We start from the raw sequence: 20,937 nt of genomic DNA, 5'->3' as shown, positions 1-20,937 counted from the left end.
TTTGTCATGCCACCAAAATGCCATGATGTCATTGGCAGCAAACGCCTGCACCTCACCTCTACGAGTGCCAGCGTCAAACCTGGGCATATGTTTCCGATTTGCACGCACTGTGCCACACACATCTGTCATGTTCACTCGCAAAAAATCACTGAGTGAGGGGCTTGTGTACCAGTTATCTGTATATAATATATGCCCCTTACCAAGGTATGGTTCTATCATTGTTCGAACCACATCACCTGAGATGCCCAATAACTTCCTGGTATTTTGCAATGTATAACTTCCAGTGTACACAATAATATCCAATACCAGACCACTGTAACAATCACAAAGCACAAACAACTTTATACCAAAGCGTTTCCTCTTGCTTGGTATGTACTGCTTGAAAGAGAGTCTTCCTTTGAACAGAATCAAAGACTTGTCAATTACAAGCTTCCTGAAGGGATAAAAATGCGTACTGAATTTCTGTTTCAGATACACAAACACATTCCTAATTTTATATAACCTGTCAGTTCTGTCAGGCCTGGTTTTATCTGAGAAGTGAAGCATACGTAACATTAGCACAAATCGATTCACTGGCATTATATCACTGAAACCTGGTGTTGCAATCAGGGGGTCTGTTGACCAGTATGATTTCACTTTGTGCTTATACACATGTGGCATAAGCATTATTGTGGCAAAGAAAAGATACATCTCAGCCACAGTTGCCTCCTTCCACTGGTGTAGACGTGATTTTGGTGAAAGTAATGTGTTTGCCATGGTGTACTCGTAGTATGTGTTGCTTTCCATGACAATACTTTTCATCAGTGGTTCGTCAAAGAATAACTCGAAACATTCCAGTTCAGTGGCATTGTTCCCAAGTGCACAAGATGGCCGTATTCCACTTTGGCTGCCATCAAACTGGTGGGGATTTGGAACAAAATTGACAGCTTCCTGCCAATCCCAGGTGCAGTCTGCTGGTGGGTACTGGACAATGACAGGTGGTTGTGGTTGTGGAGGTTGTGGTTGTGGAGGTTGTGGTTGTGGAGGCTGGTGTGGTGGGCGAGTGGGGGATGGTGGCCTTTGTTCTAGATCAGCTGAGGCAGCGGTGTGGGTGGCAGCGTGGGTGGCAGCATGGCCCACTGCTGGTGCCTCACCGCCGGCACCACTACAACCATGCACATTTTCCATCCCAGTTGCAACAGTATCTTCGTCATTTTCACTGTCTGTTCCTGTTGTACAGCCACGGGATGTACTCCGAGATACACTCCTTCCCCTTGGTATAACATATGGCACACTACCAGAGCGCATATATCGTCATATATACTGACGCTTCACTGGGGAATATTGCACTTCACTATCACTACTGGAACTAGTTTGAAGAGCTTGTAGTTCATATTCACTATCACTATCATCACCCATGCTCTCATCTGAGTCTGGGATTTGGGAAAATAGAAGTTTCCTCTTGGGTTCTGGAACAACTGAACGTGAACAAGAGGGCCCAGCACCAGAGGTGGAAGGCTGAGGGTCGTCTGGGTTTTCCTCACTATTACCGATATTATGGTCATTAGTTTCGGTCAAAACCTCACTAAAACCACGAAACTCATCTTCACTGGCACTTCCATCACTATTAGAACTGTCACTGGGGAACAAAAGTGTCCCAATTCGCCGAGGAGTGAGGACCTTCTTACCGCGAGGCATGGTGGACATTGTTTACTAAGAGGGCATTCCCACAATGCACCACTGGGTCCCAGATTTTTTTTCTACCGCGCACACCGACCACGCAGACCCATTCTCTCACACCTAGGCCTACCAGCCTTTTCGCGCGAGATTTGAGGCCGCTAGAATTTATGCGTACTAGTACGTCAAAAACCCCTACGCGTAAGACGTACTAGTACGACCAAAACCCTCAAAGGGTTAATGGCTAGTTCTATTGCTAACTTAATATATGTTAGTGTAAACTTTTTTTTTTTTTTTTTTTTTTTTTTTTTTTTAACAAGTCGGCCGTCTCCCACCAAGGCAGGGTGACCCAAAAAAGAAAGAAAATCCCCAAAAAGAAAATACTTTCATCATCATTCAACACTTTCACCACACTCACACATTATCACTGTTTTTGCAGAGGTGCTCAGAATACAACAGTTTAGAAGCATACACATATAAAGATACACAACATATCCCTCCAAACTGCCAATATCCCAAACCCCTCCTTTAAAGTGCAGGCATTGTACTTCCCATTTCCAGGACTCAAGTCCGACTATATGAAAATAACCGGTTTCCCGGAAGCCCTTCACTAAATATTACCCTGCTCACACTCCAACAGATCGACAGGTCCCAAGTACCATTTGTCTCCATTCACTCCTATCTAACACGCTCACGCACGCTTGCTGGAAGTCCAAGCCCCTTGCCCACAAAACCTCCTTTACCCCCTCTCTCCAACCCTTTCGAGGACGACCCCTACCCCACCTTCCTTCCCCTATAGATTTATATGCTTTCCATATCATTCTACTTCTATCCATTCTCTCTAAATGAGCAAACCACCTCAACAACCCCTCTTCTGCCCTCTGACTAATACTTTTATTAACTCCACACCTTTTCCTAATTTCCACACTCCGAATTTTCTGCATAATATTTACACCACACATTGCCCTTAAACAGGACATCTCCACTGCCTCCAACCATCTCCTCGCTGCTGCATTTACTACCCAAGCTTCATACCCATATAAGAGTGTTGGTACTACTATACTTTCATACATTCCCTTCTTTGCCTCCATAGATAACTTTTTTGACTCCGCATATACCTCAATGCACCAATCACCTTTTTTCCCTCATCAATTCTATGATTAACCTCATCCTTCATAAATCCATCCACCGACATGTCAACTCCCAAGTAACTGAAAACATTCACTTCTTCCATACTCCTCCTCCCCAATTTGATATCCAGTTTTTCTTTATCTAAATCATTTGATACCCTCATCACCTTACTCTTTTCTATGTTCACTTTCAACTTTCTACCTTTACACACATTCCCAAACTCATCCACTAACCTTTGCAATTTTTCTTTAGAATCTCCTATAAGCACAGTATCATCGGCAAAAAGTAAATGTGTCAATTCCCATTTTGAATTTGATTCCCCAAAATTTAATCCCACCCCTCTCCCGAACACCCTAGCATTTACTTCCTTTACAACCCCATCTATAAATATATTAAACAACAATGGTGACATTACACATCCCTGTCTAAGACCTACTTTTACCGGGAAGTAGTCTCCCTCTCTTCTACACACCCTAACCTGAGCCTCACTATCCTCATAAAAACTCTTTACAGCATTTAATAACCTACCACCTATTCCATATACTTGCAACATCTGCCACATTGCTCCTCTATCCACTCTATCATATGCCTTTTCTAAATCCATAAATGCAATAAAAACTTCCCTACCTTTATCTAAATACTGTTCACATATATGCTTCAATGTAAACACTTGATCTACACATCCCCTACCCACTCTGAAACCTCCTTGCTCATCCGCAATCCTACATTCTGTCTTACCTCTAATTCTTTCAATTATAACCCTACCGTACACTTTTCCTGGTATACTCAGTAAACTTATTACTCTATAATTTTTACAATCTCTCTTGTCCCCTTTCCCTTTATATAAAGGGACTGTACATGCTCTCCGCCAATCCCTAGGTACCTTCCCCTCTTTCATACATTTATTAAACAAAAGTACCAACCACTCCAACACTATATCCCCCCATGCTTTTAACATTTCTGTCATGATCCCATCAGTTCCAGCTGCTTTGCCCCCTTTCATTCTACGTAATGCCTCATGTACCTCCCCCACACTTACATTCTGCTCTTCTTCACTCCTAAAAGATGGTATACCTCCCTGACCAGTGCATGAAATTACTGCCTCCCTTTCTTCTTCGACATTTAAAAGTTCCTCAAAATATTCTCGCCATCTACCTAATACCTCCATCTCCCCATCTAATAACTCCCCTACTCTGTTTTTAACTGACAAATTCATACTTTCCCTAGGCTTTCTTAACTTGTTTAACTCATTCCAAAATTTTTTCTTATTTTCATTAAAATTTCTTGACAGTGCCTCTCCCACTCTATCATCTGCTCTCCTTTTGCACTCTCTCACCACTGTCTTTACCTTTCCTTTACTCTCCATATACTCTGCTCTTCTTATAACACTTCTGCTTTGTAAAAACCTCTCATAAGCTACCTTTTTCTCTTTTATCACACCCTTTACTTCATCATTCCACCAATCACTCCTCTTTCCTCCTGCCCCCACCCTCCTATAACCACAAACTTCTGCCCCACATTCTAATACTGCATTTTTAAAACTATTCCAACCCTCTTCAACACCCCCACGACTCATCTTTGCACTAGCCCACCTTTCTGCCAATAGTCACTTATATCTTACCCGAACTTCCTCCTCCCTTAGTTTATACACTTTCATCTCCGTCTTACTTGTTGTTGCCACCTTCCTCTTTTCCCATCTACCTCTTACTCTAACTGTAGGTACAACTAAATAATGATCCGATATATCAGTTGCCCCTCTATAAACATGTATATCCTGGAGCCTACCCATCAGCCTTTTATCCACCAATACATAATCTAATAAACTACTTTCATTAAGTGCTACATTATACCTTGTATATTTATTTATCCTCTTTTTCATAAAATATGTATTACTTATTACCAAATCTCTTTCTGCACATAGCTCAGTTAAAGGCTCCCCATTTACATTTACCCCTGGCATCCTAAATTTATGTAAAGTAAAAGGACACAAGTGCAACTAATGTGACATTTATTGTGGCAATGTTTCGCTCTCCAGGAGCTTTATCAAGCCATTACAAACAATACATGGACACAGAGGGTATATAAAGGTTCAGAGTGAGGTGCAATACTAGTGAGGTACCATTTCGATGTTCACTAGTGGTAGTAGTAGTAGTGGTAGTGACAAAAGTAATACAATATGGTAGAGCAATTAATTCGTACAAGAGTAAAAGGATATAAAAGCTATTACTTGGGTAACATAAAAATAGGTTGGACAAATATAGACTGGAAAGAGGCAGCTTGTTTCAGTGTTCACTCTCTGTAATGTGCTTTGTGTAGTATAACAGGAGAGACTATGTGATGGCAGGGTTTACTGTTTTCAGGAGGATTCTTGCTAAGACTTCGGAGATGGTGAAGCTGCCGTTGTTTTGTTTAATTGTATTTGAAACAGTGATCAGTGCTGATTCGAGGCACTTGCGTCTGCGGAAATTTCTTTGATCACTAATTGGGCGTCTCTGAATTTCATGAAATGATTGGTGGAATTTCGGTGTTGTACACAGGCGTTGTTCAAGTTATCGTTCCTACATGCGTAAATGTGTTCATTGAGGCGGATGTCGAGGTTTCTTGCTGTTTCACCTACGTAAATCTTGTCACAGCCTCCACAGGATATAGTGTAAACTCCTGCATTGACTGGTATTGACTGTATTACTTTTGTCACTGCCACTACTACTACTACTACTACCACTAGTGAACATCGAAATGGTACCTCACTAGTATTGCACCTCACTCTGAGCCTTTATATACCCTCTGTGTCCATGTATTGTTTGTAATGGCTTGATAAAGCTCCTGGAGATCGAAACGTTGCCACAATAAATGTCACATTAGTTGCACTTGTGTCCTTTTACTTTACATATTGTCGGTAATTCTACCAACTTTATTACACCCTAAATTTACCTACTACTCCCTCCATAACATTTTTACCCACTTTAGCATTGAAATCCCCAACCATCATTACTCTCACACTTGATTCAAAACTCCCCACGCATTCACTCAACATTTCCCAAAATCTCTCTCTCTCCTCTACACTTCTCTCTTCTCCAGGTGCATACACGCTTATTATAACCCACTTTTCACATCCAATCTTTATTTTACTCCACATAATCCTTGAATTAATACATTTATAGTCCCTCTTTTCCTGCCATAGCTTATCCTTCAACATTATTGCTACTCCTTCTTTAGCTCTAACTCTATTTGAAACCCCTGACCTAATCCCATTTATTCCTCTCCATTGACACTCTCCCACCCCCTTCAGCCTTGTTTCACTTAGCCTTTTGACTGTCGCGGCCGTATATATACGTCTTACGAGGTACCGTGTTTGACGTGTATATACTCATAAATTTTAGCGGCTTCAAATCAAGCAGGAGAAAGCTGGTAGGCCCACATGTGAGAGAATGGGTCTGTGTGGTCAGTGTGCACCATATAAAAAAAATCCTGGAGCACGCAGTGCATAATGAGAAAAAAAAAACTCCGACCATTTTTTTTTTAATTAAAATGCCGACTTTGTGGTCTATTTTCATATAGTATTTATGGTTGTATTCTCGTTTTCTTGGTCTCATTTGATAGAATGGAAAACATATTATAGAAATAGAGGTAATTTTGATTGATTTTACTGTAAAAAGAACCTGGAAATGGAGCTCAAAGTAGGGAAAATGTTTGATTTTTGCCGATGTTCAAAAGTAAACAAATGATGTCATTGTCCAATAAATGTCCAACTAGCCATTCTAATATGCAGTCATGAATGGGTTGATGTTATTTATACAATTATTACAGTATTTCAGTAGTCTGCATAATAGTAAGTCTTCTATTTTTTGTTTGAATAAAAATTCAAAATAGAAAGCAAGAGTAATATCAGAGGGGGCTGGAGACATGACTGATGAGCAAAGAAAATGTTATTTTAAAGCCAGGAATGTCTGCATTATTCATTCTGGACCTTATTTTGAAATTGTCATATTTTTTAATTTTTGTGAAATTGGCCAAATTGCAAATTTCTGACCACATTATTGGGTAGTTGAAATTGGTAAATGGGCAATTTCTTGTACTCAATCGATAGAAAAAATGGAGTTCTAAAGAAATAGCTACGAGTTTGGTCGATTGGAACAAGGGAATTAGCCAAAAATAGGGCTCAAAGTGGGCGAAATCGCCGATTTGTAAATATCGCCGCTGTCGCTAACTTCGCGAGAGCACAATTTCGTCAGTTTTCCATCAAATTTCGTTTTTTTGGTGTCATTACAATTGGGAAAAGATTCTCTATCATTTCATCAGAAATTTTTTTTTTTTTTTTTTTTAAATTTTGCGACATCAGGAGACACCTCAGGATTGGGGGTTGCGACAGTCAAGGGGTTAAAGCCAGGACATCCAGCTTCTTCTCATTCATAACATCCACAATCATCTCTTTCTTATCATTTGCACAACATCCACGCACATTCAGACTTCCCACTTTGACAATTTTCTTCTTCTTGTTCTTTTTAGTAATCTTTGCAGGAAAAGGGGTTACTAGCCCATTGTTCTCGGCATTTTAGTTGACTTTTACAACACGCATGGCTTACGGAGGAAAGATTCTTATTCCACTTCCCCATGGATATAAAAGGAAAAGTACAGTGGACCCCCGCATACCGTTGGCATCACATAACGTTAAATCCGCATACCGATACATTTTATCGCTAAGATTTTGCCTCACATACCGCTAAAAAACCCGCTCAACACTATTCGTCCGAGACGCGTCTAATGTGCGGCCTGAGCCAGCCTCGCATGTTCCGCCGGTGGCATTGTTTACAAGCCAGCCTCCGCGGTAACATCCAAGCATACAATCGTAACATTTCGTATTATTACAGTGTTTTTGGTGATTTTATCTGCAAAATAAGTGACCATGGGGCCCAAGAAAGCTTCTAGTGCCAACTCTGTGGTAAAAAGGGTGAGAAATATTGTCGAAATACTGTGGTACCATGGTCAACTGCTGATGCTGCTGCTGCTGTAGCACTGTCAGCTGCTGCTGCTGCTGTAGCACCATCAGCTGCTGCTGCTGCAGCTGTAGCACCATCAGCTGCTGCTGCTGCTGCTGTACCACCATCAGCTGCTGCTGCTGCTACTGCTGCTGCTGTAGTACTGTCTGCTGCTGCTGCTGCTGCTGCTGCTGTAGTACCATCTGCTGCTGCTGTAGCATCGTCTGCTGTTGCTGTAGCACTGTCAGCTGCTGCTGCTGCTGCACTGTCAGCTGCTGCTGCTGCACTGTCAGCTGCTGCTGCTGCTGTAGCACTGTCAGCTGCTGCTGCTGTTGTACCACCATCAGCTGCTGCTGCTGCTGTACCACCGTCAGCTGCTGCTGCTGCTGCTGCTGTAGTACCATCTGCTGCTGCTGTAGCATTGTCTGCTGCTGCTGTAGCACTGTCAGCTGCTGCTGCTGTAGCACCGTTGTTGGTGTGGCTTATTGAGAATACCAAGAAACAATTAACCCCAGAGGGTTAGCCACCCAGGATAACCCAAAAAAGTCAGTGTCATCGAAGACTGTCTAACTTATTTCCATTGGGGTCCTTAATCTTGTCTCCCAGGATGCAACCCACACCAGTCGACTAACACCCAGGTGAACAGGGAAAAACGCCTTGAACTAGTGCTCATATTGGTGAATTTAAAGCCAGCAAAGGTTGGTTTGAGAGATTTAAGAATCGTAGTGGCATACACAGTGTGATAAGGCCTGTTCTGGAAGAAAATGCCAAACGATCTACAGTACTCAGGAGGAAAAGGCACTCCCAGGACACAGTGTCTCGTCAGCCATTGCTGCATCTTCAATAAAGGTAAGTGTCATTTATTCTTCATTTAGTAGAGTAGTACATGCACAATATATATTGTGCATGTACTACTCTACTATTGTGCATGTATCCTTCTCTTTGTGTGTAGGAAAATGTATATTTCATGTGGTAAAAAGTTTTTTTTTGTGCTTTTGGGTGTCTTGCACAGATTAATTTGATTTCCATTATTTCTTATGGGGAAAATTCATTCGCATAACGATAATTTCGCATAACAATGAGCTCTCAGGAACGGATTAATATCATTATGCAGGGGTCCACTGTAATAAGACCAAGAACTATTAAGATAAAATCCAAGAAAACTCAGATGAGTGTGTATAAATAAATGTGTACATGTATGTGTAGTGTGACCTAAGTGTTAGTAGAAGTAGCAAAACATACCTGTAATCTTGCATATTTATGAGACAGACAAAAGACATCAGCAATCCTACCATCATGTAAAACAATTACAGGCTTTCGTTTTACACTCACTTGGCAGGACGGTAGTACCTCCCTGGGTGGTTGCTGACTACTACTACTACTACTACTACTACTACTACTACTACTACTACTACTACTACTACTACTACTACTACTACTACTACCACTACCACTACTACTACTACTACCACTACTACTACTACTACTACTACTACTACTACTACTACTAGTACTACTACTACTAGTACTACTACTACTAGTACTACTACTACTAGTACTACTAGTACTACTAGTACTAGTACTACTAGTACTAGTACTACTAGTACTAGTACTACTAGTACTAGTACTACTAGTACTACTAGTATTCTACTACTACTACTACTACTACTACTACTACTACTACTACTACTACTACTACTACTACTACTACTACTACTACTAGTACTACTGGCATTGATATGCATTTATAAATTGAAAAAATGGTGTTCTGCTTTCCGGTGATGTCAGCTCTCAGGCAGTAGCCTGGAACCTAACTTGCGGTATAAGTGGGGCCCTACTGTACTTGATGTAAAAAAGTAATTGCAGGTGAAAGTATCTGGCCAATTTTTGTCTGAATTCTCTTAATGAAAGGTCTGCTAACGAGAGGTTTTACTGTAATGTGATAACTCTCCCTTTGTATATTCTGCAGGTACAGATGTATCAATTATCACGTTTACTTCATGACCGGCTACTGAATTTATATGACCACTTTGAGAGCCATGAAGTAACACCACAACTCTTTGCTGCTCCGTGGTTCCTCACCCTTTATGCCTCACAGTTCCCTCTGAGCTTTGTCTGCCGAGTATTTGGTGAGTTTTTCGTAGAAAATGATTCTTATATTTTGGCAAATTTGTGATTCATGTGTTTGAAAATTTTATGGTCTTGGTTGAGCGTGAACTGTAGCTGAAGCTTGAGAGAGGTCTCTGATCCAGCTTCTATGGAAGATTGACCTGGTTGGCTGTTATTACCAACAGGTTGGTAATAACAGCCAACCCCCATCACAATCAGAAATACAGTGTTTTTGAAGAAGGTAACATCTTCGAATATTTCCAAGTCAGAAGTTCAATTTCTTGAAATTCTTAAAAGGTGTGTTTTGAATATTCTTCTATAATTATAAACTGTATTGGCTGGGTTACTTTTGCCTCATTCTTTTTCCATCCTCATTTTTTTTTAACACATTGGTCATCAACCACTGAGGTACGGTGACCCAAAAAAGAAACACTTTCACCATCATTCACTCCATCACTGTCTTGCCAGAGGCATGCCGATACTACAATTTAGATGCCTATCTTAGCTGCAAATATCCTTCAGAGCACATGCACTGTACTTCACATATCCAGGACTTGAGTAATGCTAACTGGTTCCCTTAAATCCTTTCATAAATTTTACCTTGCCCCCACTCCAGCAGTATATCAAGTCATTAAGACCACTTTCATTCCTATCTAACACACTCGCACTTGCCTGTTGGATGTCTAAGCCCTTCACATACAAAAACCTTTAATCCCTCCTTCCAACCCTTCTGTAATGACCTCTACCTCTCCTTCCCTCTACTACAGATTTATACACCCTCCAGATCATCTTATTTTAATCCATCTTAATCTCCAAACCACAAATTCCCTGCATTACATTCACACCACACATTGCCCTGAGACATGATATTTCAACTGCCTCCACCCTCCTCCTTGTTGCAATGTTTAAAACCCATTCTTCACACCCATGTACCTGTGTACCTGTCTACCATCTTACTATCATATTATAACCAAGTCATTGCCATTGTTATTTTTTACTTATTATTTTTTGGTACTTTGTGAATTTTATTTTGTCAGTATAAATCTAGTTATACTCTTGATCTTGTTAACAACCTATATCAGACCCTAGTGCAATTGCAAGTACCATTTTAATTTGTTTTTTTTTTGTATTACAAGTTTATACCTAGTTGTACTTAAGCTCATTCTAGCTCAATACATAGACACCTAAACTGAACATTAAAATGGTATAAAATACCGACAGGTTGTTAGGTAAGACACACATGCAACAGTTAGGTATCTTTATTTCGAAACGTTTCGCCTACACAGTAGGCTTCTTCAGTCGAGTACAGCAAAGTTGATTTAAGCAGAAGATACTTGAAGACGATGTAATCAGTCCATCACCCTTGAAGTTTTGAAGTGGTCAGTCCCTCAGTCTGGCGAAGAGTATTGTTCCATAGTCTGAAACAATATGGAGTTGAAGTGACAGGATGGAGCATTATATAACGCCAGGAGGTGAGAATGTAGTCGTTGGAAGGTCGGGTCCCCCTCAAATCCAGCCATTCTCACTAGTAGAAATTGACAAAGTTGATTTCAGGTCTGTACCAAGATCCCCTTGTGTTGCAGTGTCTGACAGAGTGAATATTAAAATGGTATAAAATACCGACAGGTTGTTAGGTAAGACACATGTGCAACAGTTACGTATCTTTATTTCGAAACATTTCGCCTACACAGTAGGCTTCTTTAGTCGAGTACAGAAAAGTTGATTGAAGCAGAAGATACTTGAAGACGATGTAATCAGTCCATCACCCTTGAAGTTTTGAGGTGGTCAGTCCCTCAGTCTGGAAAAGAGTATTGTTCCATAGTCTGAAACAAGATGGAGTTGACTGCAACAAAAGGGTATCTTGGTACAGACCTGAAATCAACTTTGTCAACTTCTACTAGTGAGAGTGGCTGGATTTGAGAGGGACCTGACCTTCCAACGACTACATTCTCACCTCCTGGCGTTATATAAGGCTCCATCCTGTCACTTCAACTCCATATTGTTTCAGACTATGGAACAATACTCTTCTCCAGACTGAGGGACTGATCACCTCAAAACTTCAAGGGTGATGGACTGATTACATCGTCTTCAAGTATCTTCTGCTTCTATCAACTTTTCTGTACTCGACTGAAGAAGCCTACTGTGTAGGCGAAACGTTTCGAAATAAAGATACCTAACTGTTGCATATGTGTCTTGCCTAACAACACCTAAACTAACTATACCTAGTTGTACTTTAGCTCATTCTAGCTCAATACATAGACAACACTAAATTCATTATATTAGACCTTAGTGCAATTACAAGAGTGAGTCTGGTGCCACTTGTAATTTGTTTTTGTTTTTTATAGTATTAGTTTATACCTAGTTGTACTTTAGCTCATTCTAGCACAACACATTGACAATATCAATTTCATTATGTTTATTAGTGACTATACTCTATATGACCAAAGTGCTTTAGCGGCATACTTATCCAAACCTCCCACCACTACAGAAATCAGTGTTAGAACTCACCACATAATACAGGATATAAACAACCACTACTTAAACCTAAAAGATGAATGATCATGTTGACCCTGATCTAAACCTCCATAATCTAACACACAATCAAAACTTATTGGAAAGTAACTTCCTTTATTACACAGCATCACAAGCCAGCACTATCCTGAACACTGCTCAAAGTCTATCAGTTCTTAACTACAACATCAGGTCCTTAAGCAAACACTATGATGACCTCCTGGCACTCCTTGAGTCACTAAAGACACCCTTCTCCTGCATTATTCTTACTGAGACCTGGCTTCAGCAGGACACAATTGATATCTACCCACTACCAGGATACACAGCAATCCACAACTGCAGACCATACCAAGTTGGGGGTGGTACTGTAATCTATTACTCTAACCAACTGTCTTGTTTAGCACTAATTGCTTTAGTGATGAATATGGGGAATACATTTTTGCTAATTTTACTGTAAAAAACCTCAAGACGCCTATAACAATTGGTGCCATATACCGGATACCCCACACAAACATCCCAAACTTCAGTGAGAATCTAAAGTCACTAATAACAAACAGACAAATGAACAAGCACCACCTTCTCTTAGCTGGAGACTTCAATATCAACCTTGGCCTTCCAGATGATCAGACTGTAACTGATTTCATCAACAATATGAACAACACACTTCTCATACCAACAGTAACTAAACCAACCAGGCTGACTGAGACAAGTGCAACCATAATAGACCACATATGGACCAATATACTAGCCCCCCTTAAATCAGGGATAATCACAGACAGCACTACTGACCACTACCCAACTTTCCTCTTAACAAACATTAGTAAACCACCACTGGAATACAACAAAGTTTCATTTAGACTCCATGACGAGGCCTCAATAAGGAATTTCACAGCAAACCTAGAGACCGTTGACTGGCCTACAGAATTCTCCAATGCCAATGGTATTGACGAATGGACAGACATTTTTCTTAACAAGATACTTAGACTATACAACCAACATTGTCCTATAAAAACGAAACAGATCACGAATAAACGGCTTGGTTGCGCATGGCTAACCAGCAGCATTCTGAAATTCATTGATAAGAAACACCAATATGAAAAGCAATATAGACAGGGCTTAATACACAAAGATATTCTTAAACAATATTCAACAGTTCTCACCAAATTAACCCCTTCAGGGTCCAAGGCCAAAATCTGAAGTGGTGCTCCAGTGTCCAAGAAATTTAAAAAAAAAAAAAAAAAAAAATTATTTTTTCTTACAGAATTAAAGAGCATATTTTTGTTAAGGTAATAAGACAAAAAAAAAAATTCTGATCAGTACTTACCGAGATACAGTGCCAAGAAGTTTGTCAAAAATGATGTGGTGGCGGCAACATCGACGAATTCCACATACTCGCATTACATTATTTTGCGGTTTTTACATTTTTTTCTTTTCTTTTCCAATTTTTTTCTATTCCTACTAACATTTGGGGCCTGAGAGACCAATACTGTATATAATGTATATATATATATATAAACTCACTGTATTGAACACAATAACTGCACTAAAATTATTATCATATTATTGTTTACCACTGTTGTTTATTACAATAAACATGCACAAATATTGTATAATACTAATGTTCTATCATATATTTACATATTTACAATCACTGGACATGGTTTTAGAACTGCTGGAGCTTGTGGAACTCCTTGAAACAAGGCACCATGCACAGAGGCACCTTACATTCCTCACACATAAACCGAGTGTCTTTGCGTCTTTGTTGCCGTTGTTTTGTTTGTGCACAGACGATGCATCTCTTCTGAGCAAATTTCTTCTGAGTTGAAGGAAGTTGTATTATGAAATGATCACCTTCCCTCCTCAAACGCTTAGGTATATCCTGAGGAATTCAAGGACCTTGTTGTATAGCAGGTGTTCTTACCTGGTACTTCATTATGAGTTGTCTGACAACAGACAAACAAAATTCACCATACGGTGGTCTGTTGCCAGTCTTTATTTGGTACATATTATATGCATTGAGCATTGAAATGTCCATGAGATGGAAGAAAAGTTTCATGTACCACTTGTAACTCTTATGAACACAGTCAACAAAACCAATCTGCATGTCACATTTGTCAACCAAGTGCATCTTTTGTGTATAATGAATCACTGTCACTGGTTTTCGAATACATTCATTAGTCACTCGATCAACTTTGCCACTGTCTTGCATTTCATTACGGTGAATGGTTGTCAACAATGTGACATCTCGTTTGTCATGCCACCGTAATGCCATGATGTCATTGGCAGTTAACACCTGCACGTCATCACCACGAGCACCTGCGTTGAGCCTGGGCATATGTTTACGATTAGAACGCACTGTGCCACACACATCTGTCTTGTTCACTCGCATGAAATCACTGAGTAATGGGCTTGTGTACCAGTTATCGGTATATAATGTATGCCCCTTACCAACATAAGGTGCCATCATGTTTCTCACTATGTCACCTGAGATACCCAATAACATCTAGGTATCTTTCAATGTTTTACTACCCGTGTATACAACAATATCCAACACCAGGCCACTGTCACAATCACAGAGTACAAACAGTTTTATACCAAAGCGTTTCCTCTTGCTCGGTATGTACTGCTTGAATGACAGTCTACCTTTGAACAAAATCAAAGACTCGTCATTTACAAGATTCTTGAATGGATAAAAGTATATCCTGAACTTTTGTTTGAGATACATGAAAACAATCTTGTATAACCTGTCACTTCTGTCAGGCCTGGTTTTGTCAGAGAAGTGCAACATACGTAAGAGTAAGATAAACCTGTTCACTGGTATGATTTCACTGAAGACCGGGGTAGAAATTAGCCAATCTGTGGACCAGTATGCTTTTATATTATGCTTATACACATGAGGCATAAGCATTATTGTTGCAAAAAGCAAATACATTTCTGCAACAGTCGTCTCTTTCCACCTGTGTAGTCTTGATTGTGGTGATAAGATCGTATTTGCCATGGTGTACTCAAAATACTTATTACTTTCCCTGACAATAGTTTCCATCAATGGCTGGTCAAAGAATAATTCAAAGAATTCCAGTTCATTGGCCGTGGTTCCAAGGGGACAAGTAGGTAGAATTCCACTTTGAGAATCATCAAAGTGGTGAAGCTTGGGAACAAAATTGGGATTTTGCTGCCAATCCCACATACGGTTTGCTGGTGGATACTGGACATCATAGGCTGGTTGTGCGGGTGGTTGTGGTTGTGGTGGGCTTGTGGCTGACGCTCCGCTTTGTCCTTGAACTGACGAGTCAGCAGCGTGGGTCCCAGCGTGGGCTGGTGAGTCATGCATAGAGGTGCCACTACCATCACCACTAACACCATCCACTGATGCCTGTGGTCTATCCATGCCAAGTGTAGCCACATCATCCTCACTATCACTACCTAAAACTGGTGTAGGGCCACGGGATGTACTCCGGGATGTACTCCGTCCCCTGGGCACAGCATAGGGTACACTACCCGAGCGCATGCGGCGGCGAACATACCGACGCTTCACTGGTGAATATGATTCCTCACTATCACTACTCGAATGATCGTGGAGCGCAATAAAATCACAATCCACATCACTATCATCATCATTACTGAAGTCAGAGGCCTGGCCACGCGAAAATATTAGTTTTCTCTTGCGTTGATGAACAACCGACCGTGAGTCATGAGTGCCCACACCAGAGGTAGAAGGTTGAGGATCGTCAGATTTTTCTGCACTATTATCGATATCCTGGTCATTCTTTTCGGTCACTAACTGATCAAAGCCGTAGAATTCGTCTTCATTTCCACTTCCATCAGTGTCAGAACTATCAGATAGGAAGAGGAGAGTCCCAATTTTCCGGGGAGTGAGAGCTGACTTGCGACGAGGCATGGTGAACAAGGGTAACTGAGCCGGCGTTCCCACAATGCTATGCGGGTGCCTAAATTTTTTGTTTATGGCGCACACCCACCACGCAGACCCGTTCTTTCACATGTAGGCCTATGAGCGTTTTCGCGCTAAATTTGACAGCGCTAGAATTTTGGCATAGATCTATGGTTTGGACACTCAACGTAAAGCCGTAGATCTACGGGACGGACCCTGAAAGGGTTAATAAAGAAAGCCAAACAACTGTACTACTCCAGCAGATTCACTGACACAAGAGGAGATATAAAAAAGACCTGGAAAACACTTTCCCAGATTCTGCGGATGCACAAACTGAAAAAAAAAAAGAATATTGTTCTAACTAAACCTCATGAAACACCACTGCATCCCACTGATACAGCTAACATGATAAACGACTTCTTCTCAAACATAGGATCTAATCTCTCCAGTAAGGATCTAATCTCTCCAGTAAAATCCTACATACCAATGCCCGTGCCGGGGACTACCTAGATGGGAATTTCCCAAATTCCTTCTATCTTGTACCAACTGAGCCCACGGAAGTCACTGTGATCATAAAGTCACTTAAAAATAACTCGGGGGAATCTGTCTCTCACCCCACCATTATTGTACAAGCGAGCGGCCCATGTCCTTTCGCATGCTACTACATTACTTTTTAACAAGTCACTAGAAATTAGCACTTTACCGACACTACTCAAGACAGCAAGGGTTACACCAGTACATAAAGGTGGTGATCCTACAGACGTAAACAACTACAGTGGTCCCTCGATAATCGTAGTTCTCTAGAATCGTAGATTTCGAAAATGATAGGGATATTTTTGCATAAACATAGGCTCACTAACCGTAGATTGACTCGCAAATAGTAGTTCGTCTGGGACAGGTACACACAGCCCTGAGCCCCCCCCACACTCCTTTCCCAGCCGGTGTGCCATTGTTTATCAGTGAGTGAGGATGATTCCACGAGTTCATACGATACATTTCATAATATTCCATTCGTTTTAGTGTTTGCAACTGCTAAATAAGTCACCATGGCTCCAAAGAAAGCTTCTAGTGCCAGCCCTTTGGTAAAGAATGTGAGAAACACATATAATTTAAGAAAAAGTTTGTAGAAAAATATGAAGGTGGTGGTGGTGGTAGAGTGGAAGCAGTTGTGATAGTGGTTGATGGTGGTAGTGATGGTTGTAGCAGTTGTAATAGTGGTAATAGTTGTAATAGTAGTTGTAATACTGGTTCTTATGTTATTGAGGCTAGGACTTTGGGTAGTTTCAAATTTAGGTTGGATAAATATATGAGTGAGAGGGGTTGGATTTGAGTGGGACTTGCAAATGAGTGGATAGAGTTAAGAGAGCTTATTTCTTGGGTAGCATTGAAAATTGGGTTGGGCAAATGTTTTGTTAGTGGGATGGATTGTTAAGGACCTGCCTAGTATGGGCCAACTGGCCTGCTGAAGTGATCCTCCATTCTTATGTTCTTAAGGTGGTAGCATTGTAATAGTATTAGAAGGTGGTAGTGGTGGTAGAGGGTGTCTTCTTTAGTGATTCAGCAATTCTACCAACTCCTCCAATGTTGTTGGAGTTATATAGGGGCTACAGAAAACACCGCTGCCTCAGCTGCTGCTTCACCACCATTATGGACGGCTTACTCTCAGTGGCCCTTATATACAGTGGTGACCTGTACTTAACTCAGTGGTGACCTGTACTTAACTCTGTGAAGAAGTGTCTTGTGTGCTCCCGTGGACTGAACCAAGATGCCCTCCATCGAGCAACTTTACCAGCAGCTTAAGGAAGAATTGAGGGTAGCGAAGATGGAGATACGGCGATTGACCGAGGAGAACAAGAGGATTCGTAGTAGTCCTCCTGTTTCGAGTCCTCAGGTCAAGAAGGGATCGTGGTCAGTTCCTGGACAGCAGGGGACGAAGTTGACGATCAAGAAGACGAATGGAAAGCCAGAAACGATGAAGAAGAAAGAGACTGCTGTAGAAACTCTTGTGGAAACCTCCAACGCATTCTCAGTGCTACCCGACGAATGTGAGTCGACTACTGGGATTGTCACGACGAACGACAACAAGGAAGGTAAGAATATTGTTGTTGTTGGGGATAGCCAGGTTAGATACATGGATAGGGCATTCTGCTTGAAGGACAGGAGTAGGAGACAGAGGGTATGTTTTCCTGGGGCTGGGATGGAGGACATTGTTAGCCGGCTTGACAACATCATGAACGGTAATGGGATCAATCCTATTATTTTTCTCAGTGCTGGAGGCAATGATGTAGGCAAGTGTAGAAGTGAGGATTTAGTTAGAAAGTTCAGGACAGCTATAGACATAATTAGGAAGAAGGGGGGGCGCCCTGTTACATGTGGCATTTTGCCAAGAAGAGGTGTTGGTAATGAATGGTTGTCCAGAGCAATTGGTATTAATTGTTGGCTGGGTAAACACTGTAAGGATAATGCAGTACCATTCATTGACAACTGGGACAACTTCTATGGCTGAAATGACATGTACGCCAGGGATGGGGTTCACTTATCCAGGGCAGGTGTGGGTTTTCTTGCTAACTCAGTTGAGGGGGTTGTTAGGACTTTAAACTAGGATTAGTTAGAGGTATGGGTTTAGAAATGATAAATAATGAGTATGGATATATTGACTTATGCTCTGATATTAAGAATCTTAATAGTTACTGTCATGGAGTAACTCTGGGTAATGATAATTTCAGAAATTGTGTAAAAACAAAGATCAATAGGAAAAATGTGCAGAAGAAAAAACATAAGATGGTATTTTATGCTAACAGTCAAAGTGCAAGAAATAAAATTAATGAAATACGTTTGGTAGCATGTGCTGGGAACTTTGATATCATTGCATTAACTGAAACGTGGTATGATTTAAAGAGTCGGGATATGACTGCTGAGTGTAATATTCAGGGATTTAAGTTGTTCAATGTGGATAGATCTAATGGGAAGGGGGAGGAGTTGCATTATATGTTCGAGAAAATATTAATTGTTGCATAAAAACAGGTATAAAAATAGATGGAGCAGTAACAGAATCTGTTTGGGTAGAGTTCGTATAGGGTCAAGAAAAGCTAATTCTAGGTGTAATATACCGACCTCCAGGCTTGGATCACGATAGAGGGAGACTTCTTTGGGATGAAATTGTTAGGGCTTCTAGACACAATAACATAGTCATAGTAGGGGACTTTAACTTTAGTCAAATTGACTGGAATTCTTTGACAGGTAATCTAGAGTCCAGTGACTTTATGGAAACAGTTCAGGACTGTTTTCTGAAGCAGAGCGTAACAGAGCCTACCAGGGGTAATAATTTGCTAGACCTAGTCTTGTCAAATAAGAAAACACTCGTGAATAATCTGGAGATCACTGAAGAGCTTGGTGCAAGTGATCACAAATCCATCACTTTTAGCATTAACTGGGAATGCAAGAATAATGATAATACAGTAAAAATCCCTGATTTTCACTCTGCCGATTATAATGGACTTAGGGAACACCTGTCTAATCTTGATTGGGGTTATCTAGCTAATGATTTTATTGATGATGATCATACTTATGATTATGAAGGGATCTGCTTTTATGATTGTTTTCTTAAAAATGTACATGCCCAGAGTATATACATTCCCCAGAGAGAAATTAGGTCTAATAATAATGATCCCAAATGGGTTAACAGGAGGCTAAAGCATCTGTTAGGGGAGAAAAGGGGAATTTATAGGCGCATCAGAAGAGGAGAGGTTAACCTTACTGACCAATATGTTCAGCTTAAAAGGGAAGTAAAAAAGGGGATTAGAAGGGCTAAACGTGACTATGAAATTAGAGTTGCTAATGAATCAAAGACTAATCCAAAGGGGTTCTTTCAAGTGTATAGGACGAAGGTGAAGGAAAAAGTAGGACCTCTGAAAATTGGGAATGGACAGCTGACGGATAATGAACTGGAAATGTGTTCCTTATTTAATGACTATTTTTTGTCAGTTTTTACACAGGAAGATGTAAATGAGATTCCAGTAATTAACAATTATTTAGTTCCTGATGAATTTAAGTTAACTAATATTACTGTCACGAGGGACATGGTTATTAAACAGATAGACAAACTGAAGCAAAATAAGTCATCGGGACCCGATGAGCTGTTTTCCAGGGTACTTAAGGAACGCAAGATGGAGCTTAGTCAGCCATTAACGAGTGTATTCAATGCGTCCATCCTTACCGGTGTTGTGCCAGAGTTGTGGAAGATGGCTAATGTGGTTCCTATATTCAAATCAGGGGATAAGTCCACTCCTTCAAATTACCGTCCAATAAGCCTGACATCTATATTGGGCAAGTTATTAGAATCAGTTATAGCTGACATTATAAGAAGTCACCTTGAAGAGCATAACTTGATAAATGAATCTCAGCATGGATTCACGAGAGGTCGTTCCTGCCTGACAAACTTACTGACGTTCTTCAATAGAACATTTGAGGCAGTTGACAGTGATAAGGAATATGATATTGTTTATTTTGATTTTAGTAAAGCTTTCGATAGAGTACCTCACAAGAGACTCTTAAGAAAAGTGGCAGCTCATGGTATAGGAGGTAAAGTTCTAGCATGGATTGAGGCATGGCTTACCAATAGAAAGCAGAGAGTTACAATTAATGGAGTGAAATCTGAATGGGGAT

At 40.6% G+C, this 20,937-nt stretch overlaps 1 protein-coding gene across 1 annotated transcript in view; it reads left to right on the top strand.

Moving 5' to 3' along the window:
• plx (PTB_TBC1D1_like and TBC domain-containing protein plx) overlaps positions 1–20,937 on the top strand; it is a gene marked incomplete in the record, with an annotated part of 401,111 nt that overhangs the window by 302,973 nt on the left and 77,201 nt on the right. Inside the window, 1 exon segment of the mRNA XM_070085876.1 lies at positions 9,733–9,892. Coding sequence (XP_069941977.1) covers positions 9,733–9,892 — 160 coding nt within the window.

This window comes from Cherax quadricarinatus, chromosome 17 (assembly GCF_038502225.1).
Source record: "Cherax quadricarinatus isolate ZL_2023a chromosome 17, ASM3850222v1, whole genome shotgun sequence".
Lineage (NCBI taxonomy): Eukaryota > Metazoa > Arthropoda > Malacostraca > Decapoda > Parastacidae > Cherax > Cherax quadricarinatus.
Note: the sequence above shows the minus strand (reverse complement) of the source record. Positions and strands in the feature narration are given on the sequence as shown.